The sequence below is a fragment of the Rhinolophus hipposideros genome, assembly GCF_964194185.1.
Source record: "Rhinolophus hipposideros genome assembly, chromosome: 14".
In the NCBI taxonomy this organism is placed as follows: Eukaryota; Metazoa; Chordata; class Mammalia; order Chiroptera; family Rhinolophidae; genus Rhinolophus; species Rhinolophus hipposideros.
The window spans coordinates 5,816,801-5,841,900 of NC_138060.1; the positions used below are offsets into that span (position 1 = coordinate 5,816,801).

Consider the following 25,100-nt stretch of genomic DNA (forward strand, 5'->3'; position numbering starts at 1 on the left):
AAGAAAACAGAAGCAACATACATAGTTGCTTGAGAATAATCTGAAGTCTCTACCATCTACCACTGTTATTGGCTTCAGGTAGTAGGTTTGTTTTACTTGCTTTGAACATAGCTACAAAAGTTTTTTTAGGTGGACCTTAGTATTTCTGGAAGTCAATTTAAGTCATAAGTCAATTTAATCTTCCTAACTATATTCCTAGAGGTCTCTGTCGCTCTTAGATACAGTCCTTTCTTGATTATTTGTCTTTGCCAAATCTTTTGCCTATGCCCTTTAAAATTCTAAACTGGTACTTTAAATAGTTCACCAATTCCCCCCATTGTTATGATTTGCTGCTACCTGCACAGAATGCCATTTCTCAGAACCACTTTAAGAAGTTTAAGTGATTCCCTAATTTAGCACTAGAGATCAGGGTATTTTTGTTTGTTTGTTTTTCCCCTAATTCATTTTCTAGAATGCCATGCTTGCATTATCATTTGGTAAAAGAAAATACTAGAAATAGAGACAGATTTGAATTTTTTTCATTAATAATTCAATTTAAACTTCATTCTTTGACAATGTACCTAAGTCTATAGGAACAGGCTGAATCAGAAGGGACTAAAGCTTTCTCGTTATGACGTACATCGAAAAGATGCGGCAGAGCCTTACTCTTGTTTCATCAAAATGGCCTTGGATCACAGAATTTATGAAACAGTAATCGACTGACAGAGCTGAGACCTAAATCTAAGCTGTCAACTTTTCTATGAATGGAAAAGTGTGATTCACTGCTCAGTCTGTAGGCTCTGATGAGAAAGTGCTACATATAAGAGGTATGATAAAATTATATATATATATATATATATATATATATATATATATATGGCGAATGTTTAAATTTTAAAAAATTAATTACAGTAAAAGACACATCGCCATTAACCCTTCTCAAAATACTCCCCCTTGCTTCAAATGCACTTATCCCATCATTCTTGCCACTTTCTGAAGCAGTTCTGGAAGTCCTCTTTCATGAGTGTCTTTAGTTGCACTGTCGTGGCTGCCTCGATGTCTTGAATTGATTCAAAATGTTTCCCTTTCATGGTCATTTTGACTTTGGGGAAGAGCCAGATGTCACATGGTGCCAGATCTGGTGAATAAGGTGGATGAGGACACACTGTAATGATTTTATGTGACAGAAATTGCCGTATACCAGAAGCAATGTGTGACACGGAGTGTTGTCATGATGGAGGATGAAGTAAAGACACTCAGGAAAGACAGAACTGCTTCAGAAAGTGGCAAGAATGATGGGTGAGTATCTTCAAAGAGTGGGAGAGTATTTTCAGGGGGATTAATGGCAATGTGTCTTTTACTGTAATAATTTTCTTTAATTTAAACATTCATTGTATCTTTTAATCACACCTCATATATTTACTAAATACTTTAAAAACTTCCTCACTGGTTCCCTCAGTGTCACTTTTGTTCCCTTGTCATCTTTCTCCATTTGGAAAATAGAATAGTCATCTTACAACATTGCCTTAGATGGGTCTCTCCATTAAGAAGGCCCTGAGATGGAGATTTCAAAGCAAGTAGTTTGTTTGAGAGGTGAATCCAGGCAGTACTGGTAAGGAAGTGAGGAACTGAGAGAGGAAATGAAAGGAAGCCAATGAAAGTTGTGTTTATGTGCAAGGTATGACTTTGGGCAACTGAGGCACAGTCTTACTTGGCATCGCTCGAAGATTGAATAGAACTGTGGTGTCTAATAATGTAGCCAATAGCCACATGTGGCTGCCTATTAAGTTAATAAAATTAAATAAAAGTAAAAATCACTTCCCATGTCATAGTTGACACATTTCTACATGTAGCTATTGGCTACCATATTGTACAGCTCAGATATAGAATATTTTCACATTGCTGAAAGTTCTACTGGACAGCCATCGTATGGAACATGCCTTGGAGTTGTCTCACCTGGGAGTAAGGAAGTTGGCAACTGATATGTCAAGTCCCATCTGTCAATGGTTGATGGTTGCTCTCCTAATTTTCTGGTATGTATGGTATACCCTGCATGTGTATGGAACCAAGGAGAGGATATGGATGGATATCAACTGTGTCTGCTATAAGCATAAATCAGATTGTGTCACTCCTTGCTTAAAAACCCGATTTAATGGCTTCTCTGCTACAATTTACATAAAAGTCACATTTTTTATAATGGTCTATGTGGCTCCATGATCTGAATCCAAGGTAATTTGCCCAATCTCATGCCACTTTGTTCTAATTACTCTGCTGTGACACTAACTGAAAGAGACTTTCTCTCAGTTTTGCAAACCCATTGAAGTCTTTTTCGGCTAGGGCTTTGGCACATACTAACCTGTCTACTTGCAACACCCCAGCTACACACTCCCACTCCCCCTTGGCTCTCTGCATGGCTGTTTCCTGATATTCTTTAGTTCTCAGATTAAATGCCACCTCCTCCAAAAGATGTTCCCTCCCATTATTTACTTTCTTGGCTCCCTTTGTATTTATTTTATCATCATTTACTCATATAACTATTTGTTCACTTTTGCGTTTCTTTGTTTTCCCTGGAATAACATAAAGTCTGAAATTATTCCCAGTATCTATTACTGTGCCTGACACACGGTAAGTGCTCAACAGATATTTAGTTATTGAATGAATGTGTGAACGAATGAATGAAAGCAGTCTTTATCTGTGCGTTGGGTGTATGACAGGGCATGAAAGGTCATAATTCTGTAGTAACTGGGTAACGTGAATTTGCTTGGACAATGAGCCTGAATGACAAGAGGGCTGGGTGTGGAGAAAGAGTGGTCTGGCAATGATATTGTGTGGAGTTGTTGAAAATTGCCTTACATACCAGATGGCTCAGGCTACTAGCAATTTAGGTTCTAGATAAACATTCTGGACATGAGCAGGTGCTTTCTCCAGCATGCAATTACTTGTCTGTGTCAGTGGTGTTGCTCAAGTCTTGTTTATATTGGCATTTTCCAGTCGCTTAAAAACATTAGCACTGTTAATGGCAAGTGGGGAATTCTATAAAGTTGAGCAAAGATCTGTCTAGTCTTTGAGCTCTCTAGAAAGAGACTGTAAAATAACATTTTGGCTTTTTTTCTAAGTCTGTTTTTTTTTTTGTTTGTTTGTTTGCCTTCAGTGGGGCTAGCTCTGACATGGAGCTTTTAGGTGACACACAGTAAAAGTAATCTGAGAATAATAATAATTAATAATAATAATAATAATAATAATAATAGCTATGTACCTACTGCTTCACATTTGTAAAACATTTCCATTTTCTCTATCTTCCTAGTCTTTCCATAACCTTTAAACTTAGTGCAATGATCTCCATTTCACAGACATGAAAACTCACAGAGAGGTTACAAGCTTTTCTAGGTTGTAAGTGGAGGGCAAAAACTTGAATCTTTGGCATGCTTTTGAGGCTTATAATTGTGGGGCTCTTTTCAACACACATAGGGCTTCCTAGTCCTGAAATGTGAAAGGGAGAGGAAATGTGACAGTGATGTAGTGAACAGTTGGGGTGAGGGAGTGAGACCTCGAGAGATTCTCAAACTGGCCACCTTGAGGAGGATCCACATCAAGGGACAAAGAAATCGAGAATTCACACATGTGAAAGTGTGTGTGTGGGAGGTGGAAGCAGAGGGAGGCGGCCATTTTGATTGGGCAGCCAGAGCCTAGCATTCTTTTAACTAAATGTGTAAGTTTCTCAAGTCTTAGCACCAGCTGTGGGATCTGCTGACCTTACACATCCTCCTTCCTGTCCCTTAATTTTGCTCCACACTAATTTGGTGACTCCAAAATTGGAATCTATGGATGTTTAGTCCATTTACTCTATTCTAGTACAGCGGTTGGCCCCTTTTGCAACCTTGGCATGCCCCCAATCGAGGATAACTGATGTCTAGTACTGTACCAATAGTATTCCCAATGGCAAAAGTAGCATAGGCTGAGGTTTTGGGTAATGAACTGCAAATTAGCTGTATCTGTGCCTCTTTTTCTACCATCAGAGGAAGCACACGAGAATTAAATCCATGAGAATAATGTAATTTTAGACCAGATTTGCAAATTGGCATCTCTTAAACAGAATACAATCTTCAGCCATACCTTAAAAAACAAACAAACAAACAAAAAAAACATTGAATGGGTTACAAATATGCAAAATTTGAAGATTTCATATAAACATCTGAGTTTCTGGATTTTCCTGAGAAAGAAAAAAACAGAATAACTGGACCACACAGACTCCCTGCATGGTAACAATCGGCTGGGCCCAAATGCTGCCAGCTGGAACCCTGCAAAGAGCTAAGTCTCTACCCTCATCACTGTGTGCTTTGGCACTAACAGTTGACCCTGGTTATATGCCTTTTAGGCCCTGTATGGGAATTACTCATAACCAATTATAATTCCTTCCAAAATGTATTTGCAGAATTTATTAATAGTAAGAAGCCACTTTTAACCCACTCCAGGATATGTGGCCACATATCCATGTGCCATGGCCTAATGGTTGAGAATGACTGTCTTAGGGAAAGCCTGGCTTCAGGTGTTTTTCACAGCATGCATGTGACTCTATTCTTTGGTTACAGCCTCTTTAAGCAGGTGGGAATTAGGGCTGGATAAATATTGCCTGGTCCATAAATATACTCAGTTATGGTCAATGTCCTGGCTTTCATATTTGGTGATCAGTTTTGGTTTTTTTAAATAATGTAGCTAGCTGCCAAAGTAAATAAATGAGAACTTAACATTTTTTGAAATGACACCAAATTACCTAAATAAATAAATAAATGAGAGCCACTGGTGAACCAATGACGTGAGAAAGCCACAGCAGCCAATGATATGCCCCTGAGATCTTTTGCAAGAAAAAACAAATCCTGGCCTATTCAGCCTAAAATCTCTAAATGTTTAATAGGAGAGGATTTTAGTTTTTTTTTAAATTTTATTATCTTTTTTTTTTTTTGTGGGTGTGTGTGTGCAACTAATGGCTTCCTCTTTAATTTACTTTGAAGTGTGAACAAGATTCTATTTTGTCGCTTTTGTCTTGTGCTCAGGGGCACTAGGAAATACAATTCTGTCACTTCTGCCTCTAGTCCCTTAGTAGCGCTTTTAATCTTGTTTTCTTATATTTATAAACTAGATGGAGGTGACTTGAATTCGCTAGACACTAAATCTTTCATTTAGAAGGCACACAGCTCATGAAAGGAGCTTTGTCAAACAAACCCTAATAGATTTTGAGATGGGACTGTCAAACTTAATTAAAAGAGAAACTCATATTAGGACATGACATTTGACCTTCTAGGAGTGCATATCCCATGCAGGTGGGGAATGTGTGGATTTCTTCATATAAACATTTTTATGCCCTCTATAACTTATTATATCTGTGACAATGGCACTGTGGCATAACATACTGCACTATAAAATCACTATATTGCTTTGCGAAAGTTACATTGGATTTGATCAGAAAAAGATGCTGAATTGTGTATTGGTGAAAACATTCTTCATGAGTCTATAATGGAAAAAAGCCAGGTAGTAAAAATTCTCAATGTACTCGCCAAGTCCATTAACACATAAATCTAATCGCACTAAGAAGGCAACAAAGAAGCTTTATCTTACTCAAACATTTTTGTCTTTTGAAATAACCCATATTTTCCCTTTTACCAAGAGAAGGGCTCTGGATGAAACCCTTTGCGTTTGCTCTAATTTTGTTACAACATTATTCATCGTACTTGATGCACAAGCTCAAAATCAATATTAGTCATACCACACTGAGCTCTTTATTACCAGAAATACATGATATAAGTTTTGATACCATAAATGTTCAGAGTCAATAGGCAGATGGTAGCTACTGAATTCCCCAAACTGGTGCAAGTTAAATTTAAACACAAGTTGGTGGTTCACACATTTGTGTAAGGGACTTGGATAAATTTAAGTCGAATTTGACGACATTTACAAACATTTGAACTGTTTTATTGGATGGATGCCTGATTCTGATGTGGTCTTTTTTTCCGCTTCTTTCTTTTTCCAGGTCTTTCAAATAGGGGGGTTGTTGCATTGAATGACCAATAGGAAATGAACTAACAGACCTGGACCTCTAGACTGGCTTTTTCATTGACTTAGAGGCTCTGGTTATAAAATAGGAAAAGCTGTGAATTCCATGTATTGTAAATTATAATAAGGATCTGTATGTGTGAGGCCATAGAAAAGAGAATATCCTTTTTTCTTCTCATTAGATTTTCATTCAGGACCAACACTTTTAAAAGGCTATTCCAGTAATAGCAATCTCATAGAAAAGACCACATGATCAGGGAATTTGGAACAATAATAATGCTTGCAGTGTTTTTTTAATGGAAATAATCTCATTTTAGTTCATTTTATTTAAGAATGTTAGGAGATTTTAGGTAAAAATCCATATTTCTGGTTCTCTTGAAAAATTGAAGATATGATAATGCAGTAAATATATCCTCACACAGAAATAATTTTTGTAGCTTCTCATTAAGCAGGAAATGACCTCTCCATTAGGCAAGTGAGCACTCAATATGTCTGGATTATGGAAGATTTTTACTTGGTTCCTCCATTCTAATGTTTCTTGAAGATACATGGTGTCTTTTTGTGTAAAGACTCTGAAAATTCAGTAAATATTTCTATTTTATTTTGTTTAAAAATACTCCCAAATATACTTGGTTTCTTTCACATTTTGGGATGTACTGTTCTAGATAATTCTTTGAATATTTTATTTCAGTTTTTACTCCAAAAATTACAGATGAAAGTCAATTTCTTATGTTTGGTACAATTACTTTGTACATGGATATGGACCATGAGTTCAAGAAATTCTTATTTTCTGCTACCTCCTGAATTTTATGCTACCTCCTGACAAATATTTGTGAAAATGCTTGGGAAGCCTAAATTTTGCAATGCGTATTCCATTTCCTTACTGGGTGCTTCTATAAGCATTCAAAATGTAGAATGAATCTATCTGGTTAGAGTGTTTACACATTTAGTCAGACTTCAAGCTGTATAGTAGGGATGAAGGAGCTTCTGGATTTTACCTGAGGTTTAACATTAAAAAGTCTAGGGGACCTATTGTGCTGCTGATCTCCTAAGGGGCCCTAACAACAATGTATTCAAGAGAAAAGGCTTTGGAGAAAACACAGGTACACTTGCAATATAATAAGTAACATCTAGTACTATTATGCTCTCCCCAGGTGAACTAGAACTTAAGTAGCCATTTCCTTCATATGAGTATCAGCTGAGTAACTCTCAAAAAGAGAAAATGGGCAATAATATTTTTTGGGGATGTGAGCCCCATATGTATTAACCAAGTCCCCTCTATGAAGGCCCAACAATAGGATTTGACTTTCCATCTTGCTGGCAGAGGATGCTGCAGTTATAATAATGGGTTCCTGGTTTTCCAAATATTAGGGCTGAAAATAGTGGCTGTTATGGCAGCAAAAACTTCACAGACTGACTACGAGTCTCTAAGCCAGGTATTCTCTGGATTTGGCTAAAACTGACTTAGGAAAAATAAATGGCAAATAAAGAGGACAAATAGGTTTAGAAAGAAGTTATTTACCGCTTTAATAGGGCTGTCCAACATTTGGTCACATAGATTATTCTGAAACCTAATTGCTGTAATGGTTTTCCTGTCTCATCAGAAGAGATCTGAATGCTCTTGGAAAAAGCAAATCAAACGTAGAAAAAGGTGCCATGATGAGAAGTGTTGCTACAGCACTATGTACTTAATGATGCCAGACTTTGGATTTAATCAGAGGACGTTTCTGCAATCTAGGACAGCTATACAAAGCCTTAAGACATTGTATTTACAGGACTTAGTTAATACAAGGATCCATGTCCTACCATAAGTCTGCCAGAGTCTTACTAGCATGGTGGAGCAGCTCCCTTCAGAATCCGCACATTCTTATCTGTGTAAAAGCTTGTAGTTCTAAAAATATTTTCCTGGAAGAGGTTAAAACGGTTATTATACATCAATTGAATATAAAGCATGGTTATGTAAGCCAAGCTTGCATGCTAATATTGCAAGGGCAGAAAGCAATAAAACAGGATGCTGTGCTTCCTTGGGCCATCTGTGGAAACAGAAGAAGCTCTTGGTTCAGCATTATGATGTCTCAGATTCCAGGAGGCCACCTGTGGCTGGCCTTCCAGTGTGAGTGCCGTGTCGACCTCTCAAAAGGGCACATGTCTTCTTTGCCAATAGAAAAAAAAAATGACAAAAAAGAAACAAAACAAAACATCCAAAACTCAAAGAGATACACCAGCTGCCTCAAACTGTGGTACTGTTCATTTCTTGAAGAGAATATATAATATTTCAAAATATTATATATACATATATTTCCAACGGTACAAAGTAACTGTAGATCCAAATTAGAAGAGAGTTGATCATTCTTCACAATCCCAAAATTTTCATTGAGAAAACTCTTTTATTTAAAACACACTTTCCATGGTGTTGGCCAAAGACTCTGGGTTTTTCCACTTTGCGACACACAGTAAAAGCACTGTGATTATCTGGTAACCAGTCAAAGTGCAAATAAATCCATTTGGCTTGTAATGTGTTAGATGTTTTAAATTCTTAAAATGTATTTTCTGCAGAGTTGTTTTTCCTTTATTACTACAACAAATGCTTCTGTTAGGTTCTTGGGTGAATCTGAAACCAAAGAAAGAAAGAAATTTCAGGGAGAAAATAACCAAATAAAGGCACAAAGAAAGGTGATTAGGCAGAAAATGAGGACATCTTGAATTTTTAGGATGTTGCTTCTTTCAAATGATCTGAAGTAAAAAATGTTAATGTTTACAGTTGTAGTTTTCAAATGGTGATCAAAGCACACTGACGGGCCACCATATTTTTATCAATTTATTAAATTAATTTTGCCACAACTGAGGAGATGGACTCTTGGAACCATGTCTAACCAGAATTGGCTCTGTTGGCATGAGATCCATGCAGTCGTACAGAGCCCTGTGCTGGAAAGGCTGCCATGCTTAGTTTAATGACTTGCTGCAGCCATCTTGAAATTATTAGCAATGTTTGAACAAGGGGCCCCATGTTTTTATTTTGGACTGGGATCTGCAAATTATGGAGTCAATCCTCTGTCTGATGAGACCTTGAACTGAATAGGTCATTTCAAAACCTTGTCATGTTGGCCTGTTGTAAGATGTAAAGGGAAGGTCATTGCCAAGGTTAGACTACATTTGTTTAGGAACACAGAAGTCTTTTGCAAGGTGGGGAATTGTGCCTCAAACAAAACAACATAATGTTGAAAAGCAATCAAGGGCATACTCCTGTAACTATTGATGCCGTTTATTCCATTTGAATGAGATCCCCAAAACTCCAATATTCAAAAGCATGCATGCATAGAGAATTAATGGTTTAGAGCATAAATGATGATTCTAATAGGGTCGAAGCTTCTGCTTTAGAGTTCTAGGACATAAGACATTTTTCTTCATCATTTTTTAATCCTTTATAGTCTTAGAAATTGAGTGTCTGAGTCTAGGTGTGGAGTCCATTTGAAGCTTTAGGGGTTAGTAGGAATAGTAATAAATGTTTGCATTCAAAAGTTGGTTGGGCCAGGGGTAGAATGTCTGAGAAATCTTCACATACTTATTTTTGTATCCTCCCCATATGAATAACAGACCCTTCCAAACCTTGGTTTCCCACATTCCAGTGGCATTCATCACCTTCTGTTTAATTGCTTTTTTTTTTTTTTTTTTTTACCAAAAGGAGGGGGAAAGTGACATTTACAAAAACTGCCTTTTTTTATTTCTACCAACCCACCATACTCACTCCTGTCCACCCAAACTTAGGCCCTATCCTCCATGGAAGACCAGGAGCTCTGTCACGTCTACCATCACATTCTTAATACATTTATACACTAACTTTAGATAGTAGAGACTTAAATACATTTATTGGCTAAAGAAATGAATGAGTTCACTTTGACCAGGCACAATTGTGATATTGTGATAGCAGTTGTTTCATTCTTCTTTCCTGAAATCTCAAAATACCTCTCTCTCTCTCTCCCTCTCTCTCCTCCACCTCCTCTCTCTTCCCCCTGCCCCAATTTTAAAGACATCTTGTGCAAAATAGAATGGAGATCAAGAAAAGCTTTCAGAACACTTCAGACCTGGTGGAATTTTGAGTGAAGATGCTGAAATAAGCCAAAGTTAGCACTTTAGTACACAAATCACTGTGGAGATACGCAAAGTCAGTGCTGCCATTAGGAGGATGGGCCCAGGAGGGAATGGACAAATGATTGTGGTGCGTTTGTGTTGGGCCAATCACGTAAAATGCCCATTTGACCAAATGGTTGGTGTGATTAGGTGTGCAATCTGAGGTCTGTTCACTTGACCATTTCTGGAATGAAACTTGACTACATTGTGCACTAACTGTTGATTCTCTCACTTGTCTGAAAGACATTAACCTATTGGGCTGTAGGAAATCCAAAATTGCTTGATACTTCCCCAGGTATTATACCACATTATGTTCTACTATTTTCATCTGCTTATTTTTCTTTCCAAATGATTTTGATTTTCTCATTTCAATTTCTTCCTCTTCCTATCCCCAAACAACCAATGTTCACTTTTACCTGTGAATTATTATAGCATTGCCAAACAACTTATTTCCTTTATGGGGAGGTCTGTCTTTCTAAATTATGCCATTGTTCCTGAACACACAGTGTATGGATTTGTTCCTGAATGAATGAGCTATTGCCTTTCCAACTTGCGTTTTTTAAATATAAGTTTTAAAAAAAATAAATAAACCAGTAGGTATCCAAAACCATAGGAAAAAATCTCTGGTCAATATCTAAGCTGGTTAGTCTTGCTGTAAACTACCAATAAAGCAATTTTAATAAAACAGTTGAAGCAATGATCAAGCAGGGACAGGGTTAAAACTTAGCCATGAAACTTTACCCAGATGTACCAAGCTTCTCTCCAGGAGGGTGTCTGTCACAGCTTTATTCTACTTCAGGCTGGGTTTGGAAAACCCCTTAAGGGTGACTACATACTCTCAATAGGTGGCATTCACTCAGGAAGTTTCCTCTTTCCCTAAGATTTATTCTTTCAAATCTGAAAGGAAAGGCTTTGCCTAATTTCACTCATCTTTCTTTTGTGTGGTCTGTTGTCACCCAAATCCAATTTCACCAAGGTTTGCCTTTAGATTGTGGCCTATTACCTTACCCTGGCTACTCCACAGTCTGGGTATCTGGGTGTTTAAATGAAACACTGAATTTCTACTCTCTACTCTCTGTAAAAAAGGAACATCATAAAAGTCTAAATTAGATTACACTTTGAAGCATCTTTTGTTTATCTACATTTCAAAGACTGCTGAGAATTCTGGTTTAGATGATTACTTGGGAAGTAACCCCTATAATAGGAAGGTTTTGAAAGAAACCTGTATAGGGAAAAAAATGATGTACCATGAATTGTTCTTGCAAATATCTTTATGTTGGAGTTACTTTTTAAAATAACACATGAAGGAAACTCTCAGTTGTCATTAACAATCTGGGTATGTTTCTTTAGTTTTGTTGTTGTTGTTTTGTTTTTGTTTTTTTTCCTAAGAGCCACTCTCTTTCAATAAATCTTACAGATAAAAGCAAAAAAAGGTGATTTTCTTTATTTTTATTTTCACATTGATAAGAACTTGAAGAATTTTGTTATCCTGAAGATTACCTCTTATTTAAGAACAGAAAAATGAAAACATGTGATTCAAATTAAAGTATATTTGTGAATTGAACTCTTTTAAAAGTTAAATTACTAGAGTCAATATTTGAAGTGTGTAGGCATATTCATTCTCTAATGGGGAAAATAAATACTAAAAAAATTAATATAAAACCTATTTTCAGAGCATATGATCTAAGGACTGTTGTTTGCACACCATTTATGGAAAGCTCCTGTGTGTATCATCTGGATTAATTGGTGCTTTTGTGTTTAAAAGTGCTTGTTTCATTGTGAATATCTTGGTAAAGAAGAGGGGAAAATGTAAATCAGGAGTAGTGTCGGAGTCTTCTCAAGGTTTAAAAAGTGCATTTTTTTCTAGTGTCTTCTTTTTCCTTTTCTAAAGACAGACTTGAGAGTTCTGTTTTCCGACTCACATGGCTGAAGAGCAGGCTCTCATTTCCTCCCTTGCAATGGATGGTCACGTTGGAATAGGTACATCCTCTGCTTTCAAAAGCACTGCAAGGGCGATTTACTTCTCTCTTACACTTGATTCTCTGGCTTGCATTCAGCCCAGCCAGCGAGGCAGCAAACCTAGTGTGTCCCAGCATCTGTTACCCTGATCAGCTTCTGCGCTGTGCTCCTGTGAGGCCGGAAAATGTCTAGGATGTACTTACAACATGCCTGATGCTTTTAAAATATTCTCTACAGAAATTGAATACAGAAAGTTAGATAGGTCACAAAAAGTCGCGATAACAATGTCTGTGCATTGTTTGTTTATATTTTAGCATCCGAAGAGTCTTCGAGTTCGTACTCTTGGATTCTCACCTCTTTAACTCCTGACATCAATCACTTAACTTGCATTATTGTTCTTTACTGAGTTTCAAGTCTGGAGGCACTGTAAGAGCAGGTTTACCTTTAGTAAATAGAGAATGGAGATTTGGCAGAAACTATATCAGCGACGTTTTCAAAATAATGATCAAATTCATGATTCTGGAATTACACTAGGAATAATAATTTAGAGTAGCTTAAGACCTACTTGTGAGGGCATCTTCAAATTATTTGGTAAAATAATTTTCAGGCAAAATGTAACGAAAGGGAAACCTAGAACCCACACTCCACTGGATAATTAAAATAGTTTATGTGGGTAATTTACACCAACCAGGCTTATTTCTGAGGGCATTTCTTCTACAGGTATTTCAGTGAAACAAAATACAATAATTCATGCTGAACTTCTCGGGTGTTTGAAAATGCAGGTTAATAAGCTAGGATGGTTCAGAAATCTCTCCTGCCTGCAAGTCAGGGAGGTGTGGCAATTTACTGGCTAATGTGATCAATACAGGCACTTAAATTTGACACGCAAAGCATCTCCACCTGTTACATATGAAATAAGTGTTTATGTGATATTATACAGCATTACTTTTGTTTTCTGCATCACAAAGCTGCAAGAACCAATTTTATTTTTTGAAAAGATAATGTTGAAAAGAAAGATCAATTTAAGACTCAGAACACAGGGGTTGGAATCAGAGATGCTCTTTTAAATTTAAATCACACTTTGGAAGACTGCAAGTTCAACATATTGGGATTTGTACTTGGTGGAGCTTGCTTTAAAAAATATCCAACACACTAAGATACATACACACAACAGGGTTTATGTATATGACTATACACACATATATATGGTACACATATATATGACTACACACACACATACGCACACACACACACACACACACACACAGGGTGCCAAAAAATGTATACACATTTTAAGAAAGGAAAACTGTACTAAAATTGTAATATTCAATATATACCAATAACAAAAGATGAACACAAGTCACATTTGACTTCTGTAGTTATAAGAAGTGCTCAAAGTGGTGACCATCAGCTTCCAGACACTTCTGTTTACGGCAAACTATTGCTTGAGAAACATTGACAAAATTGTCCACTTGTATACATCTTTGGGCACTTCTGGTGTGTGTGTGTGTGTACATATATATGATTGGTTGTTAAAAAAGCAACATATCTTTGTACTCGTACATAGTTACTGTCTTAAGTGCCTTGAGCACCCCACCCTTCCCACCGCTTCCTTTAGGACTCCCAGACTTTCTTATGGTCCAGTATTTACAGGGTCAATGGTGGCCGAGCTGGGCCTCTCCATCCTGCTCCAGCATCATGACACCAATTCTGATGGGTTGGGTAGCCTCACCACACAGGTTGTTATATATTTTGAAGATAACTCCTGATTTAACCAGAGAAATCAAAGAACGATTATTCACATCGCAAAAATCTTTCACTTCCCTATAAATTCATCAAAAAATTCCTTTAAAGAACCTTTAGAAAATGGCTGTACCCAAGTATAGACCTTTGCAACAAGCCATCTGGATGAATAAGGCAAGACCCTTATTTTATTATTTATTCTGAGCACCATAGATGTTGGATGAATTATCTAAATAATTGCTTCACTGGTCCTCTTTCCTTTGGCTGTTGCAATCTAGCTTTATTTATGAGCCAGTGACAGAAATGCTAAACTGCTCAGGACAGAAGTGTTAAGTTCAATCTCTAACTTCTTGTTGATAGATGGACACTAATTTGATTAGTTAAGAATGGTTTTTGTCAGGGAAAAGGCTTTCTTCTCTCCTGTTCAGAGCTTCCTGGGTGGTATTTGTACAACACAAAGGCAAATAGTACAGTTTGTAACATGCATGAGACATTTGAAATAAATAGACTTACTCTTGTGGTCTTAATTTTATTGCCTGTAGCGCACATCCATCCGGAATTATCAGGCAGTGTCTTACATTCTTCTCCCTCTAGACAAGGCTCCATCTCACACCACCATTTCCCAATCACTATGGAGGCTGTGCAAAAACAGGGAACAAGTGTGTTTGCAATTTGTCCAAACAACGTGTACAGTGGTGCTGTGTCTCTCTGTAGATGTTAATGCTCTTTGAAGGAACTAGGTCCCATTTAACCATCCATAACTGGCTAAGAATACTCTATTAAGAAGAATCAATTTCATTTATAAATCTTACAATGCAAATATAATTATGCTGTCTGGGTTCATCAGCAACATTTTGTCAAAAATCCCCTGTACAGTGAAAACATACGGACCAGGAAGTCTCACTTTTTGGAGGAACTTGAATGTTGTTAGTTTTTGTAAATCAAAATCATGTGCTATTTCTTTGCAGTGAAGAAGACAAAGTGCTAGACGCTCATCAGAATGACTGATCTGTTATTTTCAGAATGGCCCAGCCAGCCTAGGGCCTCTGAGAATTTCAAAGGCCTACCAAAAGACAAAAATGAATGGACCAAAAGTACAAAAGAAAACCTGAAAAACCAAGAAATTCAAGAGTACAGTCTCTACAACATTATTGATTATATTCCCCAAACTGTCTTTCATATCTCTGTGGCAATATTGTGACTACCAATTTCTGCTTGCTAATATATGCAACGTCAGAGGGGTATTAGATTGGGGGAGGGGGATTATCACTTTGTGAGGGGTGTAAATGTCTAACTATTACGTTGTTTTTTACACCTGAAACTAATAAAAAAACCAAACAAACAAACAAGCAAAAACATCAAGAGTATTAATAAATGAAAATATTTGTTTACAGTAAAAAATGTATTTGACACAGCCTGTGGTATCCTTTTAAAATATTTGATACGAGGTGGGTGGAACTTTGAAAAGTTGAACCCCTGATGAAACAGCCCTACTTTTCAGGACAATATCAAGGTTGACCACAATGGAAGCTGGCAATGAATTTAGTGGATGTATTCACAGCACTCTTTTTTTTTTTTTGATAATGAGATTTTATAACACTAGTGACTAGCTTCACTCAATACAAATCAAGAAGTTCCACACTTTTCTTAATGTCCTGAGTGAAAAATTATTTCTGTGCGACTATCAGTCATTTCTGAAGCTCCTCAGGCCTCTCCATTCACAAATCCTCCTCGACTGTTCTATTCGAAATCTTCAAGATGTCTGCCAGTGTTTTTGTTGTCACCCTTCCGGGCGGGCTGTTGTCACTGGACTGGAAGTGCAGTCTTTACATCTCAACCCTCACAACCCACAGATTAGTCGCCATCATGATGCTCAATTCTCAGAACAACAAAGCAACCAAATGACATCTGTTAATGGCATAGAGGATTAATTTGAAAACGAAATGGAGTAAACCCTGAAGTGAAGCAGGAGCACATTCAAATTCTCTCTCCATTTCGCATTTGCTAGAGGGATTAGATTCCGAACTTAAAGCAGAATCGTTTAAACACCCAGATATCTATCTGCATTCAGGTTTTCCTCTTTCTATACTTTTGTTACTTCAGCCTTTCTCTCCTTTAGAATCCAGTCTTCCTCAATCTTTGAGTAAAAATTCCTATGCAAGATTACATATGCAAAATCACGTCTTCTCTGTTAAGGTCAATTTAAGGATTTTTTTTTTCAAGGGCAATTTTATTTATGTTTGATTTAGGCCTTAAATATAGACCAGACCAAACCACATAAATCAGGACATGGAGTAGGGAAAATTTTAGTCATGGATGAAGGAGTACTTATTTATTTGAACTAATAGGTGACAATATTAAATAAGGGAAGCATATATTTTGACAAGAAAAATATATGTAGTGTTGGAAGGGAACAATACATTGCAAAGCTTCTGGTGATGCAGGATAAAAGTCAGTGTTGGTGATGTTTATTGAGAGTCTACAATCTGAAGCTCCCTTTGGCTAGCGCTCAGTCAGAAGCAGGCCTGTCACTTCTGCTATGCTTGTCCCCTTAAAGCCCATCGAACATTTCAATACTATACCATCTAGAATGGAAACACTCTGATTTTAGCTCTGAGGGGAAACTACATTTCCCAGTCTTCAATTTAGCATTTTGTCACTCTTTTCTCACAGAGGCACAGGAATAATGAACAACTGCCCTGGAGATCAGCCTCTAGTATCTGCACCTGCTTGTAAAGGACCCTGTTCCTTTGTTTGTTTGTTTGTTTTTAGGCTGCTCTCTGCCTTTCAGAGTTGACCTATGTTGCTGCAAGCTAACAGAACAGTTTCTCTTTTTCTCAAGCATTAATATCTCCTAAATGAAAATGTAGGCAGTAGGAGAAAGAATACATCTCAAAACCCACATATCACCGTTAATCAAGGTTGTAAAGATCTGCTGGCTCATAGGGGAAAAGAAAAGGCTTTCTAAGAATAAAAATGTCCCCATACCTGCCTATAAACTCTAAAAATTCATATTACACTCACCTCTCCTAGATAGAGTTTGATGATTTGGCATTACCTTCTGCTTATTGAAATCTAGTTCATTCTTCCAGTGTTGCTTTTCTAAAAATGCTATTAGACTGCTTTGTTTCTGATTTGTGCATTACATGGTCATCTTAATATATATCACTTCATGTTCTAGGTCAAACTTTAGTCTTAAATCCTATTTTTTTCATAAACTAGTATTTCGCACAGTACCTTTAAAAAATTCACAAGGAGAGGATTTAAAAATTGCCTCTTCTTCTCCCAAACTGGAAGCTACCTAAAACCTTCAGATAAATTATTAGAGGATAAATGATCAATTAGGTTTAGTAAAAACGAGCTAATATTAATGTTATGTAACTATTTTTATAATTTTTATGGATGTTTATAATAACAAAAACTAAGTATTAAAATTATTTAATATCTTAAATTATAATGGTCAGTGCAATAATAAAGATAACTGATATATTAGAATGCTTCTCAGGTGTTTGTGTGTTAAGTACTTTAAAAGTATTATCTCAGTCTTCATAGCAACCCTAGAAAGAGGGCATTATTATTAACCCATTTTACAGATGAAAGGCTGAAACCCAGAGAGGTTGAATAAATTTCCCAAGCTTACACAGGTAGGAACTAACACTAGCATCCAGGACTACCTAACCACAAAATCCATGTTTTTCATCCTGATTGTGTTAACTCATCTAGTTTTGTGTTCAGGATGTATTCATGGAACTCTAATAAAACATTTAATGACTGCTGAGTAAATGAATGAAATCTCTCTGCTGTATTATTACTGAAAATAAATCATGTCAGCACAAACACTTGTGGAAAACCAATATGTTTGGTTCTTGTAAAATTAAGTTTACTTAAAATAAATAATCTGGACAAGGGGCAGTTCATATCATACTCAGTACTTCCTGATCTGAGCTACACATGTCTGGGTTTCATTAGTTACAGCATTTTAATGGAAATTCCCACTAGTGAACACTTTTTGAAGCCATGAGAAACCTGTGAAGCAGGTGCTAATGCTATGAGGACTTTTCTCCCCTAAAAGAACTGATTTAATTAAATGTTAGCTGCAAAACCAACTCTCTCTTATCTGTGGTGATTACAAAAGAGGGTCTTAAAAATCCCTTTTTACCCCTGGGGTTCTGGGATTCACTCAATCAATGTGCCACATTCAGGAAAATATCTGATCTTAAAATTTTTAAAGAATGTTCATCTTCCTTTGAGAGATTCTTAAAATCACTAAACCAATTTAACCATGAGTCTTGATTTTGCCCTTATACCAGGTCATACTGCTGTAGAGAAGAATGAGAGACTGTAAAAGGAGAACCAATCCATCTTCCAGGGATAAATCTTAAACAGGGCAGATATCCTTTTGTTGTTGTTGTTATTGTTGTTCGCTTTGATGCATTTTCCCATGGAAATAGAACAAGGTACTAATAAGCGATCGGCTTAATAAATACTGCAAATACACTTTAGATTCTCTAGTAACTGTAGTCCCTATTTATAATTTCAATAGATTTTTTCTGAGTCTCAGTTCAACACTTCCTATATTCGAAGGGCTACCTGATGTACTGAGAGGTCAAAATAATGAACATGACATAGTGCCTGCCCTCAGAGCATACAGTGTAGCTCAGGGTTTCTCAGTATGGGTGCCACTGGCGTTTTGGCCTAAGTTATGGTAAGGAGGCATAAGCGAGCAAAGTGCTTCTCCAGGAGTAAACAATTATTGTGCCAGAAGAGCAGGCTTACAGCGGAGAAAGGGAGGAGGAAAACTTAATAAACTGTGGAAGTTCATGACAGCAAGGATTCTGGGTTTTTAAAATATATACTTTTTATTTTTCTAAAGGAATGGTTGATCAATAAGGATTCTATATGTATTGAGCAAAGGGAAGATATGATAACAAGGGCAGTTGGGGAAAGTGAATTTGGCAGTGATGTGTGAGATGGGAGAAGAAAGAAGCCTGCACCTGAAATGCCAGTCAAGTGCCCCTTGGTTTTGGATGTCTGCTCTGCTATTGTACAGAAGGGCAGAGCAGCAACTGAGGAAACACTGTGGCCAGTAACCATAGTAACTGTCCCCTAAAAGCACTGGACTCTAATTATTAGCTCCTATGCCTGCCTACTCACTAGCAGTGAACTCCTAGAGGGCAAAAATCATACTGCATTCATCTTTAAATGTCATAAAGCAGCTCAAAACAGGTGTGCAAATTTATCAATTTATAAATGAATTAAATAATGAAACAAAAAGAGAAAGAAAGAAAAGAGCCTATATCAATAGAGCCTATAGCAAAGGATTGTGAGGATTACATGAAACAATGCATTTGAAGCACTTGAGCAGAGTGTCCGGCATTAGTAAATGTGCAATAAATATTAGCTATTATCATTAGGCAGCTGCGTCGTCATGTTTATTCCTCTAAAGAATAAAATCACTCCAAAACAGAAAAGGCAATTTTTCACAAAGTTGGAGAGTAAACCATCATTCTTTGATATTATACCAAACACTCAGCTCACTTCTATGAGTTAGGAGAGTTTGAGCATAAATTAAATGGTTGAACATAACATTTCTTCCATGTTCCCAAAAGTAGGTTATAAACACACCAATCAAAACAAATAGCCAAGCTTATTTTTATGTAAACTGTCATGAAATTTACAGCAATGGCTGGAAATCCATTAGAGGACTGGGATAGCTCTCTAGCCTCCCTTTTTGCACAGGTTGTTGGAAAAGCTATTACAATACAGCGACTTCCTGTGTGTGATTGTCTTCATCAAAGCAGACAGAAAATTAAAGGCATCAGATACCTTGGCCTGTACTCATTCCAAACTTCCTTTTTCATGAGAGCCCAAATTTAAGAATAGGATCCCATGCATGATGTAATGATTAAGGCTCTAGGCTCTTGGGTATCTGATAGAAGAAACTGGGTTTGGATAACTCCACTATTTACTGGTAGCATGTGTTTGGAAATTTCCTTACTTCAAGTCTCAGGTTTCAGAGTTATAAATGGATTTTAAAATACCAGAAGTGGGTATAGTGAATTTTAGGTGAGCTAAAGTACTTAGCAAAACCTAATAAACTTTGTACTCAGCACATGGCGATTATTACTATTACTTATCCATATGTCCTCTCTCCAGCTATGTATGCATTCATACAATTACTGTCATAGAGAGTATCCTTATCTATAATGGAACCTTATACTAATTCTGGGAGCCATGTATTTATTTTTTACTGATTGGACTGTATTTCTTTGTAGGATCTACAATATATTTCAAAGACATACATGGAATTAATAGATGATGATGGCATTGGTTAGCGTTGTTCTCCTACAAATGCTATTCTAGTGCTTTTCAAACTGAGGCAATTTTATCTTGGTGAAGGTGGAGGTGAGGGTGTGGATTGTGGTATGCACAGTATTAAAAGCCAGAGATAAGTATGGCACAATTTCCTTGAATGGTAGTTTTTCTTGATGATATTTGAGGATAAAAGTTATCTTTTATTTATTCAAAAGCTATTTGTTAACTACTGTGCTGAACATAAAATAGACAGTTTCTACTCTACAGTGGCTACATCTCTTACGGGAGATAAATACTAAATGTAGTGATTCAATAATATATACTGACAAATTGTGAGACTAAAATAAATGCAAGGTGCTATAAGGGAAAACTGAAAATGGATATCATTTAGTTTTTCAGGTAACTGAAGTCCTCATTGATGGAGCAATTTAAAAACTAAATAAACAACAAAATCATTTTCATATTAAAGCAAATAAGTATACAAGAGCTGTGGTCAAACAATATGGTGAAGGTTTAAATTAAAATAAATTTATTACAGTAAAAAACACATTGCCATTAATCCTTCTCAAAATACTCCCCTTCACTTCGAACACACCTATCCCATCATTCTTGCCATTTTTGAACCAGTTCTGGAAGTTCTCTTTCGTGAGTGTTTTTAGTTGCGCTGTCATGGCTGCCTCGATGTTCTGCATAATTTTGACTTTGGGGAAGAGCCCGAAGTCACACAGTGTCAGATCCGGTGAATAAGGTGGATGAGGACACACCATAATGCTTATATTTGACAGAAATTTCTGTACCAGAAGTGAGGTGTGACACGGAGCATTGTCATGATGGAGGATGACGTAAAGACACATGAAAGAGGACTTCCAGAACTCCTTCAGAAAGTGACAAGAACAATGGGATAAGTGTGTTTGAAATGAGGGGCAGTATTTTGAGGGGGATTAATGGCACCGTGTCTTTTAGTGTAATAAAGTTTTTTTTTTAATTTAGACATTCACCATGTTTATTGATCACATCATGGATATATAGTAATAGGCTAACTTCATATGAATTTGAAGATAATACACAAAACATAAAATAAATCTTTTACTTGTCATGGTCTGTTCTAAGCTGTTTTATCAGAAGGTAAGGGTATAGTTCCTATTTCTTTGAGAAAAGCTGCCTGCTCTGGTGAGAAGGCATTTTCAGAGATGTTTTGCTAACTCAGAGAAGTGCTCCTAATTCCTGCCAATAATAATATTCCTATTTTTAAGTTGGATACCAGGGCTGGAGCCCCTGGTTTATTCTGCACTTTCAGTACAGTACTCCCCCCTTATCCGTGGTTTTGTTGTCTGAAATTTCAGTTACTTATGGTCAACTGCGGTCCAAAAATATAAAATGGAAAATTATAGAAATAAAAAATTCTAAGTTTTAAATTGTAGGCTGTTTTGAGTAGCATGATGAAATCTTACGCTGTCCTGCTCTGTCCTGCCAAGGACGTGAATCATCCCTTTATTTAGGATATCCACACTCTATATGCTACCCACCTGTTACTCACCTAGTAGCTGTCTTGGTTATGAGAGAGAGAGAGAGAGAGAGAGAGAGAGAGAGAGAGAGAGAGAGAGAGAGAGACTCCATTCATGTGACTTTTATTACAGTACAGGTAACTTTTGAACAATGTGGATATTAGGAGTGCTGACTCAGTTGAAAATCCACATAAATTTTGACTCCCCCCAAATTTAGCTAAGAGCCTACAGTTGACCAGCAGCCTTACTAATAACATAAACAGCCAATTAACACACATTTTTTGTTATATTATTATATACTGTATTCTTATAATAAAGTAAACTAGAGAATAAAAGTGTTATTAAGAAAATCATAAGGAAGAGAAAATAAATTTACAGTATTTACTGAAAAAAATATCTGCATGTAAGTGGACCTGCACATTTCAAACCCATGTTGTTTAAAGGTCAACTGTATATTGTTACAATTGTTATATTTTATTATTAGATATTTATGTTAATCTCTTACTGTGCTTAATTTATAAATTAAACTTGATGATAAGTATGTATGTATAGGATAAAACGTGGTACCACTAGTAGTTGCAGGAATGCACTGGGGGGTTGGAATGTATCCCCCACAGATAAGGGGATGACTGTACATGATAACTATCCTCATATCCATTCAAAGTCAAAAACCGGATGTTGGTCTTGCTTTTACTAAATTGATGGTTTTATTTTAGAATTAAATTCAGCATATTTTTTGCACTTTATAGGTACATAATTTTTAATATGTGGTTAAAAAGAAAGGCAAAGAACTATGCTTATTAAATAAAGCTCCTACTTTACATCTCCTTTATTTTTAAATTTAACATTCTGTTTAAAATATTTAAGTGACCCTGAAGTTTATAGTAGATTGTAATTTGCAATTTTGTTGAGATGCAAACATTATGATGTTCTTATTTTTGTTAACCACAGAAAACTTTACATTTTCCCTCCCTAATTTTAAATGTAATATACATTCTTTTCTAACATTCAAAGCATAGAGATAATTATCAAAATGAAAATATACATTACCCGTAAATGCATCAAGCAGAGGTAGACTGTTAGATTTGGGTATGTTTTCCCCAGACATTCTCTCTGATTATTCTTGACACAGTATCCAGACCGAGCTTTTAAAATGCAAATAATTTTGTATCACTCCTCTGCTTAAAGCTCTCCAATGGTTTCCATCACGTAGACTAAATTGTAAAATCCTTGCTATAGCCTTTAGAGATCAGTGTTATTTGACCACTTCCATTTCTCTAACCATGTTTTCCACCATCCCCACCCTTACCCTCCATTTTGTTCCAATCTGTTCATCCCTCTAGCTCTTCTGCAAACTTGTAAATCTCTTTTCTGATTTGGCTCACCCTCTGTCTGGAGCTGTGTTCTCCCAGAATTGACATTAACCTGGCCTCAATTTAATTGTGCCAATTCAGAATGGCCTTTCTTGATAACTTGTATAAAATAATTCATACCCACATGACTTGACTACTTTCTCCTTATATGTTGCTTTGATTTTCTTAATAGAACATACTACTACCTGGATTCACGCATTTTCAGTTTACCTGGGTAGTTTTGTCTTTTCCTCCCATGTAAGCTTCCTGAAAATTTGAACTTTGTATTCCCAAGTGGCTAGAACAGTGCTGGTACATAGTAGATGATCAATATTTATGTTTAAAATGGTTGAATAAATGCATTTGCAAACACAATTTATAATATAAAATTTTTTGATAAAAGTAAGACCATCATAATACATATACTGTCTTGTACTCTTGTTGAAAACTTAACCACTGAATCATAAACATTTTTTCTTGTCTATGAATAAATGCATCATTATTTTAATACTTGTAAAACATCCTATAGCAGAACTGTATCTTAAACTATGTAACCAATTCCCTACTGCTGGAAATTTAAGTTGTCTTTTTTTTTTTTTTTGGTGGTTGGTTTTGCAAGTGTATTTATTTCCCCAGGATGAATTCCAAGGATGTAATTTCTAAATTAAAGAGTGAAAGGGTTTTGTACTTGTGATATATAGCTCATCAAATTGTCCTCCGGAAAAGTTGATCTGCTATTTGCCACCACAAGTACCCACTTCTCTGCCTAGCTTCACCAACACTGGATTCTTAACGATGTTAGTAAGGCATGGATTTTGCTTGCCTTTGGGGGATACAGAAACATGTTGTTTAGCCAGCTAGCGAACCCAGCTAACTGCCAGCCTTCATATTCCAGCTCAGCTATCTATACAGTAGACCTAATATAGCGATAAAACCTCCATTTCTTTGTGAATAATTTCTCCTCAAAGAAATCCAACCAAGAGGGCTATGCCAGAATGAAGAGAGAATAAAGAGATGAAGCACTGTGAAAGCTCTAAGCCTAAACAAAGAAACAGAAAACGCCATATTTAATGCCTTAGTGTAAACAGGTATTTTTTGGTGGCCCCTAACAAATGGCATGTACCTACTGCACATGTATCTCTCAGGTTTAACCAACTCAGAGTGGAGAGGCTTGCTATTTCAGAACAGAAAAGGCATTTACTTTTATCCCATTGGAATTCCATATCCCTCTGGTTATTGCTTCCTCTTAATCCATTTACATCCATAGCGACAGAGGAGGGGCTAACCTGAATGTAGGTGTAGAGAACTCCAAAATGGCTCTGCATTTTAAATAAAAGGGAAGATCAGATTATTTTTTATTAGCTCAGTGTTACTAGGCAATCTCTATGAATCTTAATTTCTTTCTTTCTTTTGTTTCAATTAAAGTTTATTGGGGTGACAATTGTTAGTAAAGTTACATAGGTTTCAGGTGTACAATTCTGTATTACATCATCTATATTTCACATTGTGTGTTCACCAGCCAGAGTCAGTTGTCTTTCCATCTCCATATATTTGACCAGCTTTTATCCTCTTCTACCATCCGCTCTCCCCTTACCCTCTGGTAACCACTAAACTATTGTCTATGCCTATGAGTTTTTGTTTCTTCATTTGTTTGTCTTGTTCTTTTGTTGTTTTCAGTTCTGTGTAACACATATCAGCAAAATCATATGGTTCTCGGCCTTTTCTGTATCACTTATTTCACTCAGCATAATAATCTCAAGATCCATCCATGTTGTCGCAAATGGCATTATTTCATCTCAAAATGGATCAAAGACCTAAACATAAGACCTGAAACAATAAAATGCATAGAAGAAAACATAGGTACTAAATTTACAGACCTTGGGTTCAAAGAGCATTTTATGCATTTGACCTCAAAGACAAGGGAAGCAAAAGCTGAAATAAATGAACGGGACTATATCAAATGAAAAGGCTTCTGCACAACAAAAGAAACCATCAACAAAATAAAGAGGCAACAACCAGAATGGGAGAAGATTTTTGCAAACAACACCTCCGATAAAGGGCTAATATCCAA

At 36.5% G+C, this 25,100-nt stretch overlaps 1 protein-coding gene across 2 annotated transcripts in view; it reads right to left on the reverse strand.

Annotated features, from left to right (window-relative positions):
* Window positions 1-7,531: 7,531 nt before the first annotated feature.
* The window catches only part of TAFA1 (TAFA chemokine like family member 1), a 574,703-nt gene continuing 557,134 nt past the window's right edge, over window positions 7,532-25,100 (reverse strand). Inside the window, exons 4-5 of one of the 2 annotated variants that reach the window (XM_081072544.1) lie at window positions 14,371-14,495; window positions 7,532-8,638 (exon numbers count right to left, since the gene is read on the reverse strand). In XM_081072544.1, coding sequence (XP_080928670.1) covers window positions 8,621-8,638; window positions 14,371-14,495 — 143 coding nt within the window. In that variant the 3' untranslated portion in view covers window positions 7,532-8,620. The remainder of the gene's footprint in view (window positions 8,639-14,370; window positions 14,496-25,100) is intronic. The other variant, XM_081072545.1, reaches the window with a different exon arrangement.